General features: G+C 38.0%; 1 protein-coding gene across 1 annotated transcript; it reads left to right on the top strand.

The window, feature by feature from the left end:
• The first annotated feature begins 999 nt into the window (after positions 1-999).
• Positions 1,000-6,008, top strand: Cenpw (centromere protein W). The gene is made up of 3 exons (XM_027398417.2): positions 1,000-1,245; positions 3,500-3,613; positions 4,832-6,008. The coding sequence occupies exons 1-3, from the start codon at positions 1,126-1,128 to the stop codon at positions 4,856-4,858; spliced, it is 261 nt and encodes an 86-aa protein (XP_027254218.1). The 5' UTR covers positions 1,000-1,125; the 3' UTR covers positions 4,859-6,008.
• The last annotated feature ends 9,601 nt before the right edge of the window (positions 6,009-15,609 follow it).

Genomic DNA, 15,609 nt, shown 5'->3' with positions numbered 1-15,609 from the left:
CAGAAGTAAAACATGTATGAATGCACAGAGACTGTGAGCATGCACAGAGCCAGTACAGGTTTGCATCTGATGGAGCACCAGCACTGAGAGGAGAAGTGGTCACAACTCCCTATCTCTAACAACACTGAGAAGCGGTCACAACTCCCCATCCCTAACCTGGTAGCCATTTCCAAATGATAATTACTTGAAAATGAAATAATTAGTTTTTTCTAAGCACTGTTTCAATGGGGATACAAACCACTATTAAGGGCAGGCCCCAGATCTGGCAGTAGATCACAACACAAGAACTCAATGTCGTTTTTGTAGGTTGTTTCATAATGTTTTGTCAGGGTATTTAAAAAAAGAAAAAGAAAGAAACCTTTCCACTTCTGTGTTTTTATGTGTGTTGGAATATGCATCTGTATGCCTTTTTTGTGCCTTTCTTTGGCTCTTTTTCTTCTGTTTCTTTTGTCCTCTCCTGATTCTTTTGTAATGAAGGAAAAAATAAAGCATATTTGAAAGTCATAGGGATGTTAAGGAAGGGAGTCTCAAGGGGCAGACATTTGTGAAGAAAGCGTGATGTGATTGAAAAAAAATCTCATGCAAAACGAAATGCAATTATGTAAAAGTGTAAGTTACTTTCTGTTTAATATCAGAAAATCAGACCTTGTGAGTAAGGCACCAGATCTTAAGGAATCCTGAGCAAACACGAACTCCTTTCATTTACTTTCCAGTCCATTGGAATCCAGTTGCTAAATGGAGAGCTTGGCTAGCACATAAAGCTCTTGTCGGACATATCAACTAATGTCCCAATTCCCCACTCTTCCTATGAAAACAACAGTGGAACTCCAGGTCCGCAGAGACCTCTAACTGCAGGACGGCGAAGCAAGCCCAAGCTCTTTAAGACGCGGGCTTCCGGGACACCTCCATCTCCCGCCCGGGATTCCCTCCAGCGCGCGCTTCCGGCGGCGTGGGTGGGGCTTGCCGGCGACGTCACTGCCGTGCGCCAACGCGCTGAGTGGCGCGGGATTCAAACGGAGGGCCAGCCTTCGGGTCTGGAGCGGGAAGCGGCGGTGTCGTCCGGAGTGAGGCTTCCTCCTCGGCCCCCCGTGAGGCGAGCCGTCCGGCGACCGCGGGAGCCCGGAGATGGCGGTCTCCACCGTAGTCTCGAGGCGCGTCAAGCGCAAGGCGCCGCGCGCCTTCCTCAGGCGCACCTTCAAGCAGAAGAAGCCGCACCTCCGCCTGGAGACGGCCTGCGACCTCCTGGTGAGTCCGGCGCGGGGAGCCAGGGGCCAGCACGGGGCCCGGGCCGGCCGGCGCCTCGTCAGGCCCCGTAGCTGTGGCGCGGCAGCCTTGTCAGGCTGGCGAGCGAGCCTGCACCCCGGGACCGAGGGAGGAAGACCCGGAGCTGTTTAAGGGAAGGCTGTCAACCAGAGCATGGACGCTTCAGTGGAAGCCCCGCCTCTTAACGCTTCCCGCTGTAGAGGTTCTTGTCCCGCATCGTGCTTGGGTTTCCTTGAGAAGGACATATCTATTTATATATATCCACTCAGATTGGGCCGCCTGCCTCCCCTAGCTCCTTTGTGATGGTACTGAATACATTTCACTGTCGCTACTGCGCTAGGTCCCCTCCTAAGGTCTGCGATTCAAAAGTGATCACCGTCGCTGGGGATTCATTTTCCGAGGTGGATGATTGAGCACTGTTCACGTTTTTAACCTTTCAAGACTGTTGTTCATCAGACTCATACTTAGCTGCAATAAAATGCTTTCCAGTAATTGGCCCCAGTCAAGCAACTGCGTGTTTCTGCCTCTAAATGAATTCAGTTTGGGAGCATTATGTCACCAGCTAGAACCACAGGAGCACTGCTTTTTCCTCTGTTCTGAAAAACGCATGTCTCTTCCAGATGAAGGTGTAGAATTGGAGTTATTTTCCTCTGTTTTTCTGACTGTTGGCTTCTTGTAGGGTTTCTGTTTCCTTTGAAATGGAACTCCACTTTGTAGTGCTGGCTGGCTTGGAACTCATTGTGTAGACCAGGGTGGCCTGGAACTCAGAGATTCACATGGCTTTGCTTCTCAGTGCCCGGGATTAAAGCTGTTTTCCCACCCTTGCTTTAAGATTTATTCAAAATTGTTTTTAGTTATGTGTTTTTGGGAGGGAAGGTCATATGTGTGTGGGTGCCTGCAAAAACCAAAAGAAGTTAGATCCCTTGTATGTTGAGTTACAGGTAGTTGTGGGCCTCCTGGCAGTGGATTCTAAGAACTCAGGTATGCCAGAAGAGCAGCAAATACTCTTAACCACTGAGCCATGTCTCCAGACACTTGTTTGTTTGTTTGTTTGTTTTTCGAGGCAGGGTTTCTCTGTGGCTTTGGAGGCTGTCCTGGAACTAGCTCTTGTAGACCAGGCTGGTCTCCAACTCACAGAGATCCGCCTGCCTCTGCCTCCCGAGCGCTGGGATTAAGGGCGTGCGCCACCAACGCCCGGCCAGACACTGCTTTTCTAGACTATTATAAAATTGTCAACTTTTTTCTTTCTTGGTCTCTAACGTCAACCCCCCCCCCCCCCTTTAAAGAAGTGGTAGTGGTCAGAATAATACTACCTTCAATTGTTCGTATTTCCCTTTCTCATATTCTATTAGGAAAGGCAGTATTTCTTTTTCCCCCCTCCTGACTCTTGTGGTGGTTAAAGTATCATTAAGTGAGCTAGGTTTCCCTTGGTTTCCATGGTTTATTCTGTTTTCACTGACGCTGACTAGGAATATCCAGGAGACCACTTGCTAATGCGAAGGGTTGGCAGACCTTTCTCAAGTAGTCAGTGTCCTTCCAAAACCACTTTTTCTGTCCTGGAGTGATCTGTGGTTATGTGGACTCTGTGGTGGGATACTCCAGGTCAGGAGAAAGAAGCAGAGTTGAAAAGCAAGTCTTTACTGTGGTGGGAGAAGGGAAGTTCCTTTGGCCATTTGTTGCTCCCAGGTGATGTTGTCTTCAGTGACTTTAGTCCTTTGTTAATTGATTTCATTTCTCTGCTTACAATTTTCTGCTCTCCCATCATCCATAAAGTTCATTCCATCTAAAGCAGTTTTGTTCTTTTTCCTGAATACCATGCCATTTAGTTACTGAGATGCTAACACTATTCCCAGTGGTGTTTCAGTGTTGATGTTGTCTCCCAGCATAATATGTCATGATTGTTCCATTAGTCTGGGAATTAGAATCAGGAGCCCTTTGTCGTCTCTGTGGTTAGCACAATGTGCTGAATCTTCTGAGTCAAGTTATTGTTTGGATTACTGGATAACTCATGTAAATAATAAAAGAAATAAAATTGTGAACGATTCTTTTTAACTGATTGTGGGTAGTGCCCTCACACACGTGGAAGAAGCTATGGATGAGGAATCACTGAGTAATTTCCTAAAGATTACATCATTTATATTATGCATAGCAAATATATATTAAAAGGGATTCATATATATATATTTATATATATTTAATTTATATATTTAATGGTACATGTGTTTTGCTTTTAAAGATTCATTTGAATTGCTTACTGTTTGTACATCGATTGGCAGAAGAATCCAGGACAAATGCTTGTGAAAATAAATCTGAAGTTATCAAAAAGGATCATGTAATGGCTGCATCAAAGGTAAAACATAAATTCTCTTTTTAAGCAAGTTAACTTTAAAAATATACCATGGCTATTATCTTTGTCTGATTCAAATACTTTTTAAAGATTTTTATTTTGAAATACCTATAGCCTAACTTAGTGTAAGAAGAGGTGAACCATAGTTAAAGTTAGGAAAGATTATGAGAAATGTACCAGTAAGGAAGAGTGTTGAATTTTGTTTAACGGCATTTGGGAAAAATACACAACATGTTCAACATTTTGTAAACTTGTTAAGCACAAGATTTTATAGTACCCATATTAATATCACTTTGCACAGAGCAGTGCTAGCCTGGGTTACAGACCAACTTGTGATAACCAAGGCATGTCTATGCCCCAGCAAGTACTATGGGACTATTAAAAGTCTGGAAGCAATGCAATGACTAAGAGCATGAAAAGTATATGTGAGTGTTTTAAATCTAGACCTTTGTTTTTTCTAATTTTTTATTGCCTTTATTATGTGTCCATGTGTGTGTATATAATGTCTGTGTGTATTTGTGTGTGTGTACATGTATACATGTGTGCACTTGTCCCATGGAGGTCAGGGAAACTTTTGGCAGTTGGTCTCTCCACCATGTGGGGTCAAACTCAGGTTTGACTTAGCACTTAGTGACTACACAACCCAAGCCTGAGGCCATTTTTCTTATTAAACTATAGTTGCTACATTCTTGTAAAGTTTTATTTTTATTTGTTTCCTGGAGATAATTTAGGCCTCATCCTCCTAGCATTTTTACAGCTAAATATTTCCCATTGTCTCATTTCTGCAATATTTTATGTTTTGAAAATTATATATGAAACAACTTATTCAGTGGACATGACTAATCTTGACCTCTAGCTGATACAATTCCAGCTTAATTGTGAAACTTTTACATTACAATGGATTTATACTACTTGATACTGCTTTATGGGTTTTATTTTGTTCTTTTAGAAGATTGTTTTAACACCCTAGATCATTAATTTGTTTTTTGGGGGGGACCCAAAACCCAAAGCCTATTTTGAAATCAACAGTTTTGAAACTTTGATTGTAATCGGCAAGGGTAGTGAATGAGATTGACTCTAAAACCAGATCTGATAATGTAGAGCTGGGTTCGTCTTCACTGAGAGTTGTAACCTAGAACTGTAGGCCACTTACACTGCAGGGCAGTTATTATGATTTATTTTCCATAGGTATAATATGTATCCGAATTTCCTCTCTTACAGGTAATTCTGAAGAAGAGCAGAGGTTAGAAGTCAACACTTGTTTAAGAATTATATGATGTATTAATTTAAGTGGCAACAGGTCATTAAGGCATTTTTGTGTGAATCAGTTTATATTGTGGATTATTAAAACACTGACTATATGAGCAATGTGTGCATTTTACTTTTTTAGGAATTATGCTTTATTCATTTTAAATGGTTTCTCAGTTTTCTTCTCTTTCTGCTATTTTGCTTAGTATATAAAAAAAGTGAAATCATACTCTATTGAATAGCTTGAAGAGATATACCCCTTAGACTTAAGCTTATGTCTTTGGATTTAAGCCAGAATTTTGCAGCGAATTTAATTTCTGAGAGAAAGCAGTATACATTAAAATCTAGGCACATTTTAAATATGTTAATAATTGACACATTCTGAAAGCATTTCTTTCTAATTTTGTTTTGTACTAATAGTGACAGTAAACTTTCTCAACTAGAAGATTGTATTAGCCAGTTTTTATAAACTTGTTTCCCTCTATAAACGACAAACAAGTTCTGAAGCTACCTACTTTTTTCAAATCATGGGATTTAGTAGATAAAACATTTCCCCACAGCAGTCTTTTAGAAGCTTATTGTATATTATTCAATATTTACTTCTAAAATTTTATTCTGAGATAATTACGATTGTGTATGAAGTTGAGGAGCTAATGGAAACATACAGTCTACACCAGTTTCTGCAGTGATTGTATTTAACATATGATGTAATATATCAAAACCAGGAATTTGGTAATTGCTATAGTATATATGTAGCTCCATGTTATTTTATCATGTGTGCAGATTCATGTGATTGCTATAGCCAGTATATAGAATTCCTTCAGTACCACAAAGGTCTTCTTGATTTTGTCTCATACTTCTCCAGCTACCGTGTGCTCTGCCAGACTACCACCCTAACCAACTCTTCTCAGCTCTGTAGTTTTGTCACTGAGAATGTTCTATAAATGGGAGCATGTAAAGAAGTAACCTTTGAAGGTTTTTTGTTGTTTTGTTTTGTTTTTCACTCAGTGTAATATCCTGAGTCATTGTGTTTACTGCTGAGTGATCTGGATGCACCATACTTTGTATAGCTGTTTGCTTATTGAAGAATATTTTGATATGTCTAATTTGGGAATTATTATAAATAAAATTTTATGAATAGTTATAAACATTTTAAAATGTGTATGAGTTTTCATTTTTTTCTGGAAAAAAATACCTACAAGTTTGATTGATGGGTCATATGTTAAGTATATGTTTGACTTAAAAAAAAAAAACCAAATAAACTAAATAAATGTTAGGGTGATCATACTATCTTACATTTTCACTAATAGTGTATGAAAGTAATTTTATTTGCATTCTAATGAACATTTGGATTTGTTATTTTATTTTGTAAATTTTTAGCTGCTCTGACAGGCGTGTGTAGTTTTAATTAGCATTGCACACATTGCACAGTGGCTTTTGTCTACATTGGGGCTTCTATTACAAATTGCCATATACTAAGAGGCTTATAAGCAAGTTTATTTCTGTCAGTTCTACTGGTTAGAAGTCTAAGATAAGAGGGCTCAAATGGGTGAGTTCTGGTGAGGTTTATATTATTCAGCTTCAGTTTGCAAAGATTTAGAAAATGGAAATTCTGTGGGATAAAGATTATAATAATTTTGGAAGGATTTAAGATGGCTAATCTACAGATATTTTTAAAAATTGAAAATAAGGAACAGCCAATCTAATAGTGGTGAGTGAGAGAGCTCAGCAGATAAAAACAGATGCCAGACACTGACACAATCCTGAGCCTTGAGTTTAGTACCCAGAAGCCATGGTAGAACGAGACAACCAACTTGCCAAAGTTGTCCTAACCTCTGCTTGCACACCATGGCAGAAATGCATGTACACATGTAATAATAAAATAACAATTAAAAAATATATATAGTCATACAGTACTTTTTTTAGTCATACAGAATTTCAACACAAGCAAACCCAGTTTATTTGCAAATTGGGCTGTATCAGATTTGCCTTATTTACATAAGTATAAGAAAAATGAATTGCCCTATAGGAATCGGAGATGTAGAAGCCTCTTGGGATTACATAGGCAAACCAAGCTAGACTTGTACTCCACCAATGGAGTACTGGCCATGTTAGGACGTGGCAGATTCACTCACAGCACAAAAGTATAGACAGAAAACAAAAATCTTTGTTTCCTAGGCCAGTTACCAAAAGGTAAAGAAAGAAATTTGTCTTTGTGGAAATAGAATTTTAAACCTGGATGTCACCCTAAATGTAAATAAAACAGTAAAAACATATGAGGTGTTTGGTTTTATGTAGCAGTTCACATATATGAAGGAAAAAAAAACGAGTAAATAAAGTTATTCCAGGTTTTTAAGACAAGTATTTTAAACATCTGGGCCCTGTGGAAGAGTGAGAACTGGAGAATAATGTTCTTTAGAGCAGTTGATTAAAAAGAGAGTCACACCAAACAAATGGAATCGAAAACAGGGAAATTTCTAAAGATACACCACTTGACAAGTAAAATCTCTTGTAAATGTCTACTAAAACCAAATATTTCAGGAAAATCTTAATACTCAGAACATGGAGATAGAGTTTTGAGGCAAGGTCCTTTTAAAGGTATCATTATCCACATCATATCACAAAGTTGACAGGGAGTCCATCAAAAAGAACAGACTCGACTTGAGAACAGGCAGAAGTAAATGAAGCCAGGAAAACAGATGGTGCAGAAGGCTCTTTGTGGTAATATAGTCTAGAAGTTGCCAATTGTCTTTAAAGAACTTATTTCAGGTTCTACTAGATACCACATGTGTCAGCCAGTGAGAAATCCCTTAAATATTGTTTACATGGGATTAACGTAGTATTACAACAGGAAAATGCACATCACAGTCAATTACACTACTATTTCAAGGTAAGTGAAGTTTCCAGAGATAAGGTGGTTTAATATGACATTTTGAAACAAGACTTCTGTGTATGAAATGTAATCCCAAGAGTGGCGTATAAAGAGGTTTAATAGACAGTGGTGTGCAGATACTCTTTTAGAAGTTTTACTTATTTTCTGTTTTTATAAATTACTCTGACAGTCTTCTGTGAGTGGCTCTTGCTATCAGGAATATATAGATGTGATACCTTCATGACTTCTCAGTTTTATTTAGGGCTTGACAAAAGGATTGTACGTACATCCTGACAATTTCCACATGGGTTAATACACCTGTTGTCTTAAGTTGTCTTCTAGCTTTGTTTTATATTCATTTATTACTTTGATGAATAAAATTCAAATTTTCTAAGGCAAGAGGCTCTCATTGAATCCTCAAAGGCATTGTGTAGTTTTTTATTTAATTCTGAAACAACTGGATTTTAAATTTAGGGACTTTTAGAGGACGCAGCAATTACTCCAGGTACACATGGGCAGTAATATATATCCATGGCCTTCCTGAACATGGAGAGTAGTAGATTTTTTGAGAAGTGAACACAAAGAATAACAGATATACTAAACCCCTAACATTGAGTTAGTTAATCTTGATGTAATCTTGAGCCAAGATTTGTCTTTATTTTGTATGTATTATTTGTATGAGTGCTAAAGCCAAGTGACTGTTTTACTGAGAAGCATCTCTAACATTTATTCCTTTTCCCCTATGTCTTCTCCGCTTCTAATTTTTCCTCCTTTGATCTTGTAGTTTTGTTGTTATTGTTGTTATGGCCTCATGGATACTCAGCAAGCCTGCTGCCACTAACCAATAGTCTCAACTCGCCTGTAATTTTCTATTCTATTAAAACTGGTTTTTCATAGCTAATAATAAAACTGGAACCACTCTTAATATTTGAAGCTGTATATAGTAAGACAAACTGCTGGAAGGAAAATTGTATCAAAGATACATCTTTGTAAAGTTGGAGTAGCTTTGGCTTGTATGCTTAATTTAACTTAAAAACATTTCTAGTTAATGTAAAAATATGCAATGGAAGGAAAAATGGCTAGTCCTGTTAAGTTTCAGCATGCCTATTCTGTTAGAGTCACAGCCACCAATGTCTCTTTAGTGAATAGCAGCACTGACTACCGATAGTATGCTGCCAATTGGAAAGAATCTGAGATTTGTAGGCTGAGGCCATGATAGCTTATAGACTGTTTTAGGAAAGTCATTTGTCTCAGATGGGAGGGTTTTGCTCAGCTGGCTGCCTGTACTGGTAAAGAAGAACCAACCAGAGGCTGGGGCAGGTACTGTAATTGGCCTGCAGTGGGAAAATTTTTCTTAATTGAATTAGTTCTATTTAAAAATTAAATTACACATACAAACTTAATTTCTGGCTTCATTTAAAAAGTTGGACAGTATGGCAATAATCAGTTGGGCCTAAGTAGTAGTACCTTGTTTCAAATAATCTTTTATTTATTTCACCTGGGGCTGTTTTACTTACATTAATATCAGCATTTTTGTTTGTAAGTAGTTGAGTGAGTCCATCATCTATTTGAAAACCTGGATTTCTCTTGATAGATCCATGCAGTTTTACTGACATGTCATATTCCTGACTGAATGATGCTCTTTCTCAGCATAGTTTCCACAACTCTCTCATATTCCTGTTAGCAACGATATCCCATTGGTGTCAAAGCTTACTACCATGCGGTCACAAAGGAGCAGTCATGTCCTCATGAATCTTGTCCCAGGCAGTAAAATATGAAAAAATGTTTGAACTTACCCACCCAACGATATTTTTCATTATCCTCAGCTCTCCAATCTGAAAACAGAACTCAAATTTAAGACTACCTGTGCATGCTAGGTAAAACTAATGTCCAATTTAAAACTTTCTAAGAGTTTTTTTTTTTGAATTCTGATTTTAGTATGCAGACAGTAATTTGGCATAGGATTTGGCTCTTTATATATTCAGTGCCAAAGTGGACTGTCTTAAATTGTGCTTTTCTCTTCAATAACTTTTTCCTTCACAATTGCTGTTCCAAGAGTCTTAGTAACATATAGTTATTTTTCTTGCACTGCTTTTTAACAAGTTAGAAAGGCATGGTATAACTGCACTCTAAAATTATCACAAGTGGGATCTGGTACTAACATTGAAGTCCTGAAGTCTGGACAGACACACTATGATGCTGTTGTTAGTGGGAGCTTTTGGTGACATATTTGAAGAGATGAGTGACAGGCACCTGCTCTGTCTTGCTGGATAATCAGGCTTGGGAGAGCACAGGTTTGTGGAAGTTGAGCTCATACATATCAGCATTGAGCTGAAATCTAACAGTGAGTTTGCATGGTTTTTGTGAACAGATGAATGACATTATGATGGTAATGTACTATGTGGAAACTCTACAGTGAGTTTTAACAAGACAAATTTTTACGACCCTTTTTTTTTTTTTTTTGCGAATCCAAATCACCAAATGAACTCCAATTACTTAATGAAGAAATAATACCACCCATTCTTTTTGAACCTTTGTGGATTTCTTGACTCATGAATAATAACTCAATGTGAAGAAATCTAATGAAGCAGAGTGATTTTAATTTTGAAATTTCTTCACTACCTATACTGGCTGCCATCCTCCTCGTGTCCCTGTCAGAATCCCTTTCAGTCTGTTAGCTGTTCATGGCAGCATTTAAGTTTTCTCTTGGGGCAAACTGAAGGTCACTGCCCCATAGTCGTGTAATTTGGCTCTGGGAAAGTGTTCCACATGGTGAATCATGTGACACTGGCTTACAAAATAAAAGAGGAACAGAGTGCCATATTCTACTATGGGTTTCTTGGTGCTCTTTCTGTGGACCAAGTCACTGTGAGATGAATTTACCCTATGTTTTCAGTTCATCCTGTACACATCTTCAGGTAAGTGTAATAACATTCTATTTTTATAGCTAAAGTCATTCTACTGTGCGTTAGGTAAACAAACTATTTTATAGTTTTAGATTATAGAGCTCGGGGAGAGAGCAAGGATAAAAGAATGCAGTGTATGCCTCCCTAATGGGATATGGACTAGGGGATGTACAAAGGTGAGAACAGCAGAGCTCTTTCACCTAGACATCAACTTATAGAAGGTGCCAAGTTTATCCTGCTGTTTGTCAACAGTAGCTGAGTAGTGCATGCTTTTATGGGATGTGTAGCCCTAATTAACTAAACACTTTATTCAATAGCTTATTTACCAGCATTTTAACTAAAGAAAAGGCTAAGCTAGTCTCTATAGAATTGAGCTCAGGTTGTGATATGACTCAAACACTGTAATTATAGATTTTCCCCCAAGCTGTACTATCAGCAAATAGTATCACTACCTACTTGGTTTTCATGATGTGAGTCTTAAATAAACTTTTCTTTATAATCTGTTTAATAAACTTTTCTTCATAATCTCATATGGAAGTATGAGAAACTGTTTCTCCAACACCATAAATTCATATTGTAGAAGGTGATGTGTGGCCAGTGTGAGTCAGTTGTACCACACTGGGATGGTTTGGGTCTTCCCCACGTCGTCACAGACCTTTAAGAAATGAGCAAGAAAGCCATCTTTTAATTTGTTTTGCATACGTCAGACGCGTGCTAGCAGACCATTCCCTCAGAGAAAGCCAACCAAATATTGCAAAGCACATTTTAAAGGCTGGATGATTTCCAGTCCTTCTGTCAAAGAGTAAATAACAAGAAAACTGTTCCAAGGCCAAATCAAGCAGAAACTTGGAGGACTTCACAGTAACCTGCTTTGCACAACAACTCAAGGAAACTATGCGAACAACTCCCATTGGGGAGGATATAAACATATAATACTCAGAACTTATTTCCCAAGTTACATGTGATGACAAGGTAAACATTTGCTTAAGAACTCTTTCAAAGAGCAGAGGGCTATGAAATTGCCAGAGGATGCTCTCCCATACCTTAAACCTCAAATTAGCTACAACTTGGCTCTATCCAGCACCCTCAGGGGCTGAGTGTTACAAATTATCTCATCTTTTGGTTTAAAGAAAACAAGAGCTTAGCTTTTCCTCCAACAAACTGTAATTATAAATGTTTGACCCGGTAGAATAAAGGTATGCTTGAATGATAAGTTGGTGTTATTTCTGGTTGTTTGCCACTCTTTGGCAATCGAAACATCTGCCACCTGGCTTCTAATGACTCCATGCATAGATATACTTACTATATTCATTTAGAATTTTTCTGCTGAGGAACATGATTGGCCAGGTCTGGAGTTTGTTTTTGTTTTTTGTTTTTTGTTTTTTTGTTTTGGTATAGATGTAAATTCAAGGTAGTTGTTAATGGCTAATAAATAAGACCAAGACACATCAACTTCATTTTGGCAGATTTGTGCTTGGCGTCGCTAACAGCAATTAAAGTTAAATGTCCCCAGAGATAGATTTTTTTTACACTAATTGTATTACAACCATTGTAGATAGAAAAAAAGAAAAACAAAAATAATGCACTCTTCTTGATTTCTCTATCCTTGAGCTAATCCTTGAATCAGATAATACTGTAAGGAATTTATATTTATCGTTTTCAGGACTCATTCTTGTTGTGACATATGGCACAATGCACATTGGGTGCACAAAACAGAAAATGGTTATTAATGTTACTTGGAAGGCATGGCCTAAGTGCAAAAGAGGACTGCAAGAGTGTGCATACACATGAGGTTCCAAGAATTCAGAATGTTAGACATGTTTATGAGGCAACTTGAAAATATTATTCCTGATTCAAGTAGCTTCATCCTTTAGAGAAAAAAGAAACCATCCTCATATTCTCTGTGGCCAAATGTCATGTGTACTTCAGTCTGAGTAAAGAATTGGGGAAAGTTAGCTTCACTCATTTTGCATTTAGCTACATTGTAAAGAGCTTAACTTAGAAGAACTATATTGCTACGTTTTTTTACATCTCAATTAAACCTTTTTTGATAAGTAATTAACACTTCAGTTTCTGGTTTGGTTATGCAAGTTACAAACCTTGTTAATGTTTATTTATTGAGATTGAAAAATACTTTGAGGTCAATGCTTAAAAGTGAGCTGGTTATATTAACTGTGTATTATCTGATAACTGATTTGTGTCAATAAAGAGGCAAATCCTCAAGTCCCCTCTATGAAGAACATGGTGGTGACAGGTAGCATATGTTTCTAAGGAGTCTCAAGTGCATTAAACTAACAGTGGAAGTTTCTAGAACCTTAGAAAGTCGTTGTTTCATTAGTTGAGAAATTTTAAGATTAAAATTTAAGTTATGGATTTACTACTTTAAGGTGTGGAACTCCTTTCTTGTGTGTGTGTGTGTGTGTGTGTGTGTGTGTGTGTGCACATGTGTCCATGCATGCATGCATGTACTTACCACAGTGTCTTTGTGGAGGTAAAGGGACAACTTGAGCTAGTTGGTTCTCTTCTTCGACCATGTGTGTTCTGATGACTGAGCCCAAGTTGCAGGACTTGGTGGTAAGTGCCTTAACAGGCTATATGAGTTTTGTTTTTGTTGCTGTGATAAAATAAGCGGACAAAGCAAATTCAGGTAAGAAGAGATTGCTTGGGTTTACAGTTCCAGAGAGGGTAGAGTCCAAACAAGTAATGGCCACAAGAACATGAGACCATGTGTCACATTGCATCCATACCCCAGAAGCAGAGGGAACAGCAAGTGGTACAGGGCTATCTAACTCAGTCATCCCTTCAAGGCTCCACCCACCAAAGGTTCTATAAACATTCCAAACAGTGCCACCAGCTGGGTATCAAACACGTGCCCTAATCAGCCTCTGGGGGAGGCTTCATGTTCTAACCACAGTACCTGCTGAGTTTTCTTGCCTCTCCTACTTGGTTTCACTTTTCTCAAGATGTTTCTTCATAGAAAAAGACTAAAACTTATTAAATGGACATTACAGGAAATCTTCCTTGCAGTTGAGAAGGAAGCCCATATCATGGGCTTTGGGGAAGATGGGAAAGTTCTTTGTTCTGGAGTGCAGATAAACTCAATGCATTTTCCTTATGCTACTTTGGGGAAGATGGGAAAGCTCTTTGTTCTAGACTGCCCTTACAGATGAACTCAATGCACTTTCCTTATGCTACTACCAAGCCCCTGCTTCCCCTGAAAGCTATACCGCTTTGCTTTAACCAATGTGGTCTGAAACACCGCCAACATTTTACTAATATTTATCAGTGTTAAGCTTAGTATAACTTGAGAAGTCAAATTTGTTTCAAATCACTTCCACTTGTATAAATATATTATTTATGCAGAATTGAAAAAAAACCAAAAAAAAAAAAAAAAAAACAACAGTACTCTCATTAAATAAATTGGCATGTTCATCTTATGACCTGGGCTGGGAGTCTGGTTAAGTAGGATTATTCTAGAGAAAGAAAAATCAAAAGAATTGAAGAGTAATTGTATGAAAACTGTCATCTTTAACAGCAGTAAAAGGCATTTACCCAAAAATGTTTTCTTTATGAATTCAAATACTCCAACTAGAGTTTTGCCATTGATGAGCTGAACTAAGTATTTATTTATTTATTTATTTATTTATTTATTTTAAGCTCATGGGCTTAATGTCTACCTCCAAAGGTTCAAAGCTGGTCAGACTTACTGCCAGGGGAAATGCTCAGGGCACAAGTTCAATTTGAGGAAGAGACTGAAAGGTATTTAAAGTCCAGGACAAGAGGCAGAGGAGGAGACTAAGTCCACTGTGAGGCCAAATAAGTGTATCTAGATGTGCAGATATAGTCTTCTAGATTAATATTCTGCTAACTAAACTGAAAGTATGGAGGCTCAAATCTGAAACTTCATTACTTGTAAAGATTAACTATAGGTTTAGTGATGACAATGGCTTAGTCATTGTTACTAATGTTGATCAAAGGACATTGTTACACTACCTTAGGTTGAGCTGTCTGAGAAGTTGTGAAAAAACTAAGGAACATGTTGCTAGATTACACTTTCATATGGCTTTTGTCTCAGGGTGTCTGTCTGAGGGCATGCATGGGAATATATTGCTTCACCTCTAGACCATCACTTAATGAGACACAAAAAAATATTTCATTCATTAATTAAGTTGAAATTAAGATCTTACTGTGCTTTAGATATGCAGGTTATTATAGTAATGGCCTCCACAAACACAATGCTTATACTATGGAGTCTGAAGTTTAGCATTTGTTGAATTGACTGTTTTTGAAATTTTCATTTGTTTGTTTTCACTTATTTCTTTTTAAAACAAGATCATATCAGAGAAATCATCCACCATGATCAAGTAGGATTCATCCCAGGGATGCAAGGATGGTTCAACATACAAAAATCCATCAATGTAATCCACCATATAAACAGACTAAGGAAAAAAACCACAAGATCATCTCACTAGATGCCGAAAAAGCCTTTGACAAAATCCAACACCCCTTCATGATAAAGGTCTTGGAGAAATCAGGGATAACAGGAACATACCTCAACATAATAAAAGCAATATACAGCAAGCCAACAGCCAACATAAAATTAAATGGAGAGAAACTCCATCCAATTCCTCTAAAATCGGGGACAAGACAAGGCTCTCCACTCTCTCCATACCTCTTAAATATTGTTCTTGAAGTCCTAGCTAGAGCAATAAGACAACAAAAGGAGACCCAGGGGATACAAATCAGAAAGGAAGAAGTCAAACACTCACTATTTGCAGACGATATGATAGTCTACATTAGTGACCCGAAAAACTCTACCAGGGAACTCCTATAGCTGATAAGCACCTTCAGCAAAGTGGCAGGATACAAGATTAACTCAAAAGAATCCGTGGCCCTACTATATACCGATGACACATTGGTGGAAAAAGAAATCAGAGAAACATCACCCTTTATAATTGCCACAAACAACATAA

The sequence above is a fragment of the Cricetulus griseus genome, chromosome 2 (assembly GCF_003668045.3).
Source record: "Cricetulus griseus strain 17A/GY chromosome 2, alternate assembly CriGri-PICRH-1.0, whole genome shotgun sequence".
Taxonomy (NCBI): Eukaryota; Metazoa; Chordata; class Mammalia; order Rodentia; family Cricetidae; genus Cricetulus; species Cricetulus griseus.
Note: the sequence above shows the minus strand (reverse complement) of the source record. Positions and strands in the feature narration are given on the sequence as shown.

What these genes read in the sequence shown, in the direction of transcription:
- Cenpw (XM_027398417.2), top strand. Translation starts at nt 1,126, where the DNA reads ATGGCGGTCTCCACCGTAGTCTCGAGGCGCGTCAAGCGCAAGGCGCCG. An exon ending in AGACGGCCTGCGACCTCCTG is followed by an intron (nt 1,246 to 3,499) that starts GTGAGTCCGGCG and finishes TTGCTTTTAAAG; the next exon opens with ATTCATTTGAATTGCTTACT. An exon ending in ATGTAATGGCTGCATCAAAG is followed by an intron (nt 3,614 to 4,831) that starts GTAAAACATAAA and finishes CCTCTCTTACAG; the next exon opens with GTAATTCTGAAGAAGAGCAG.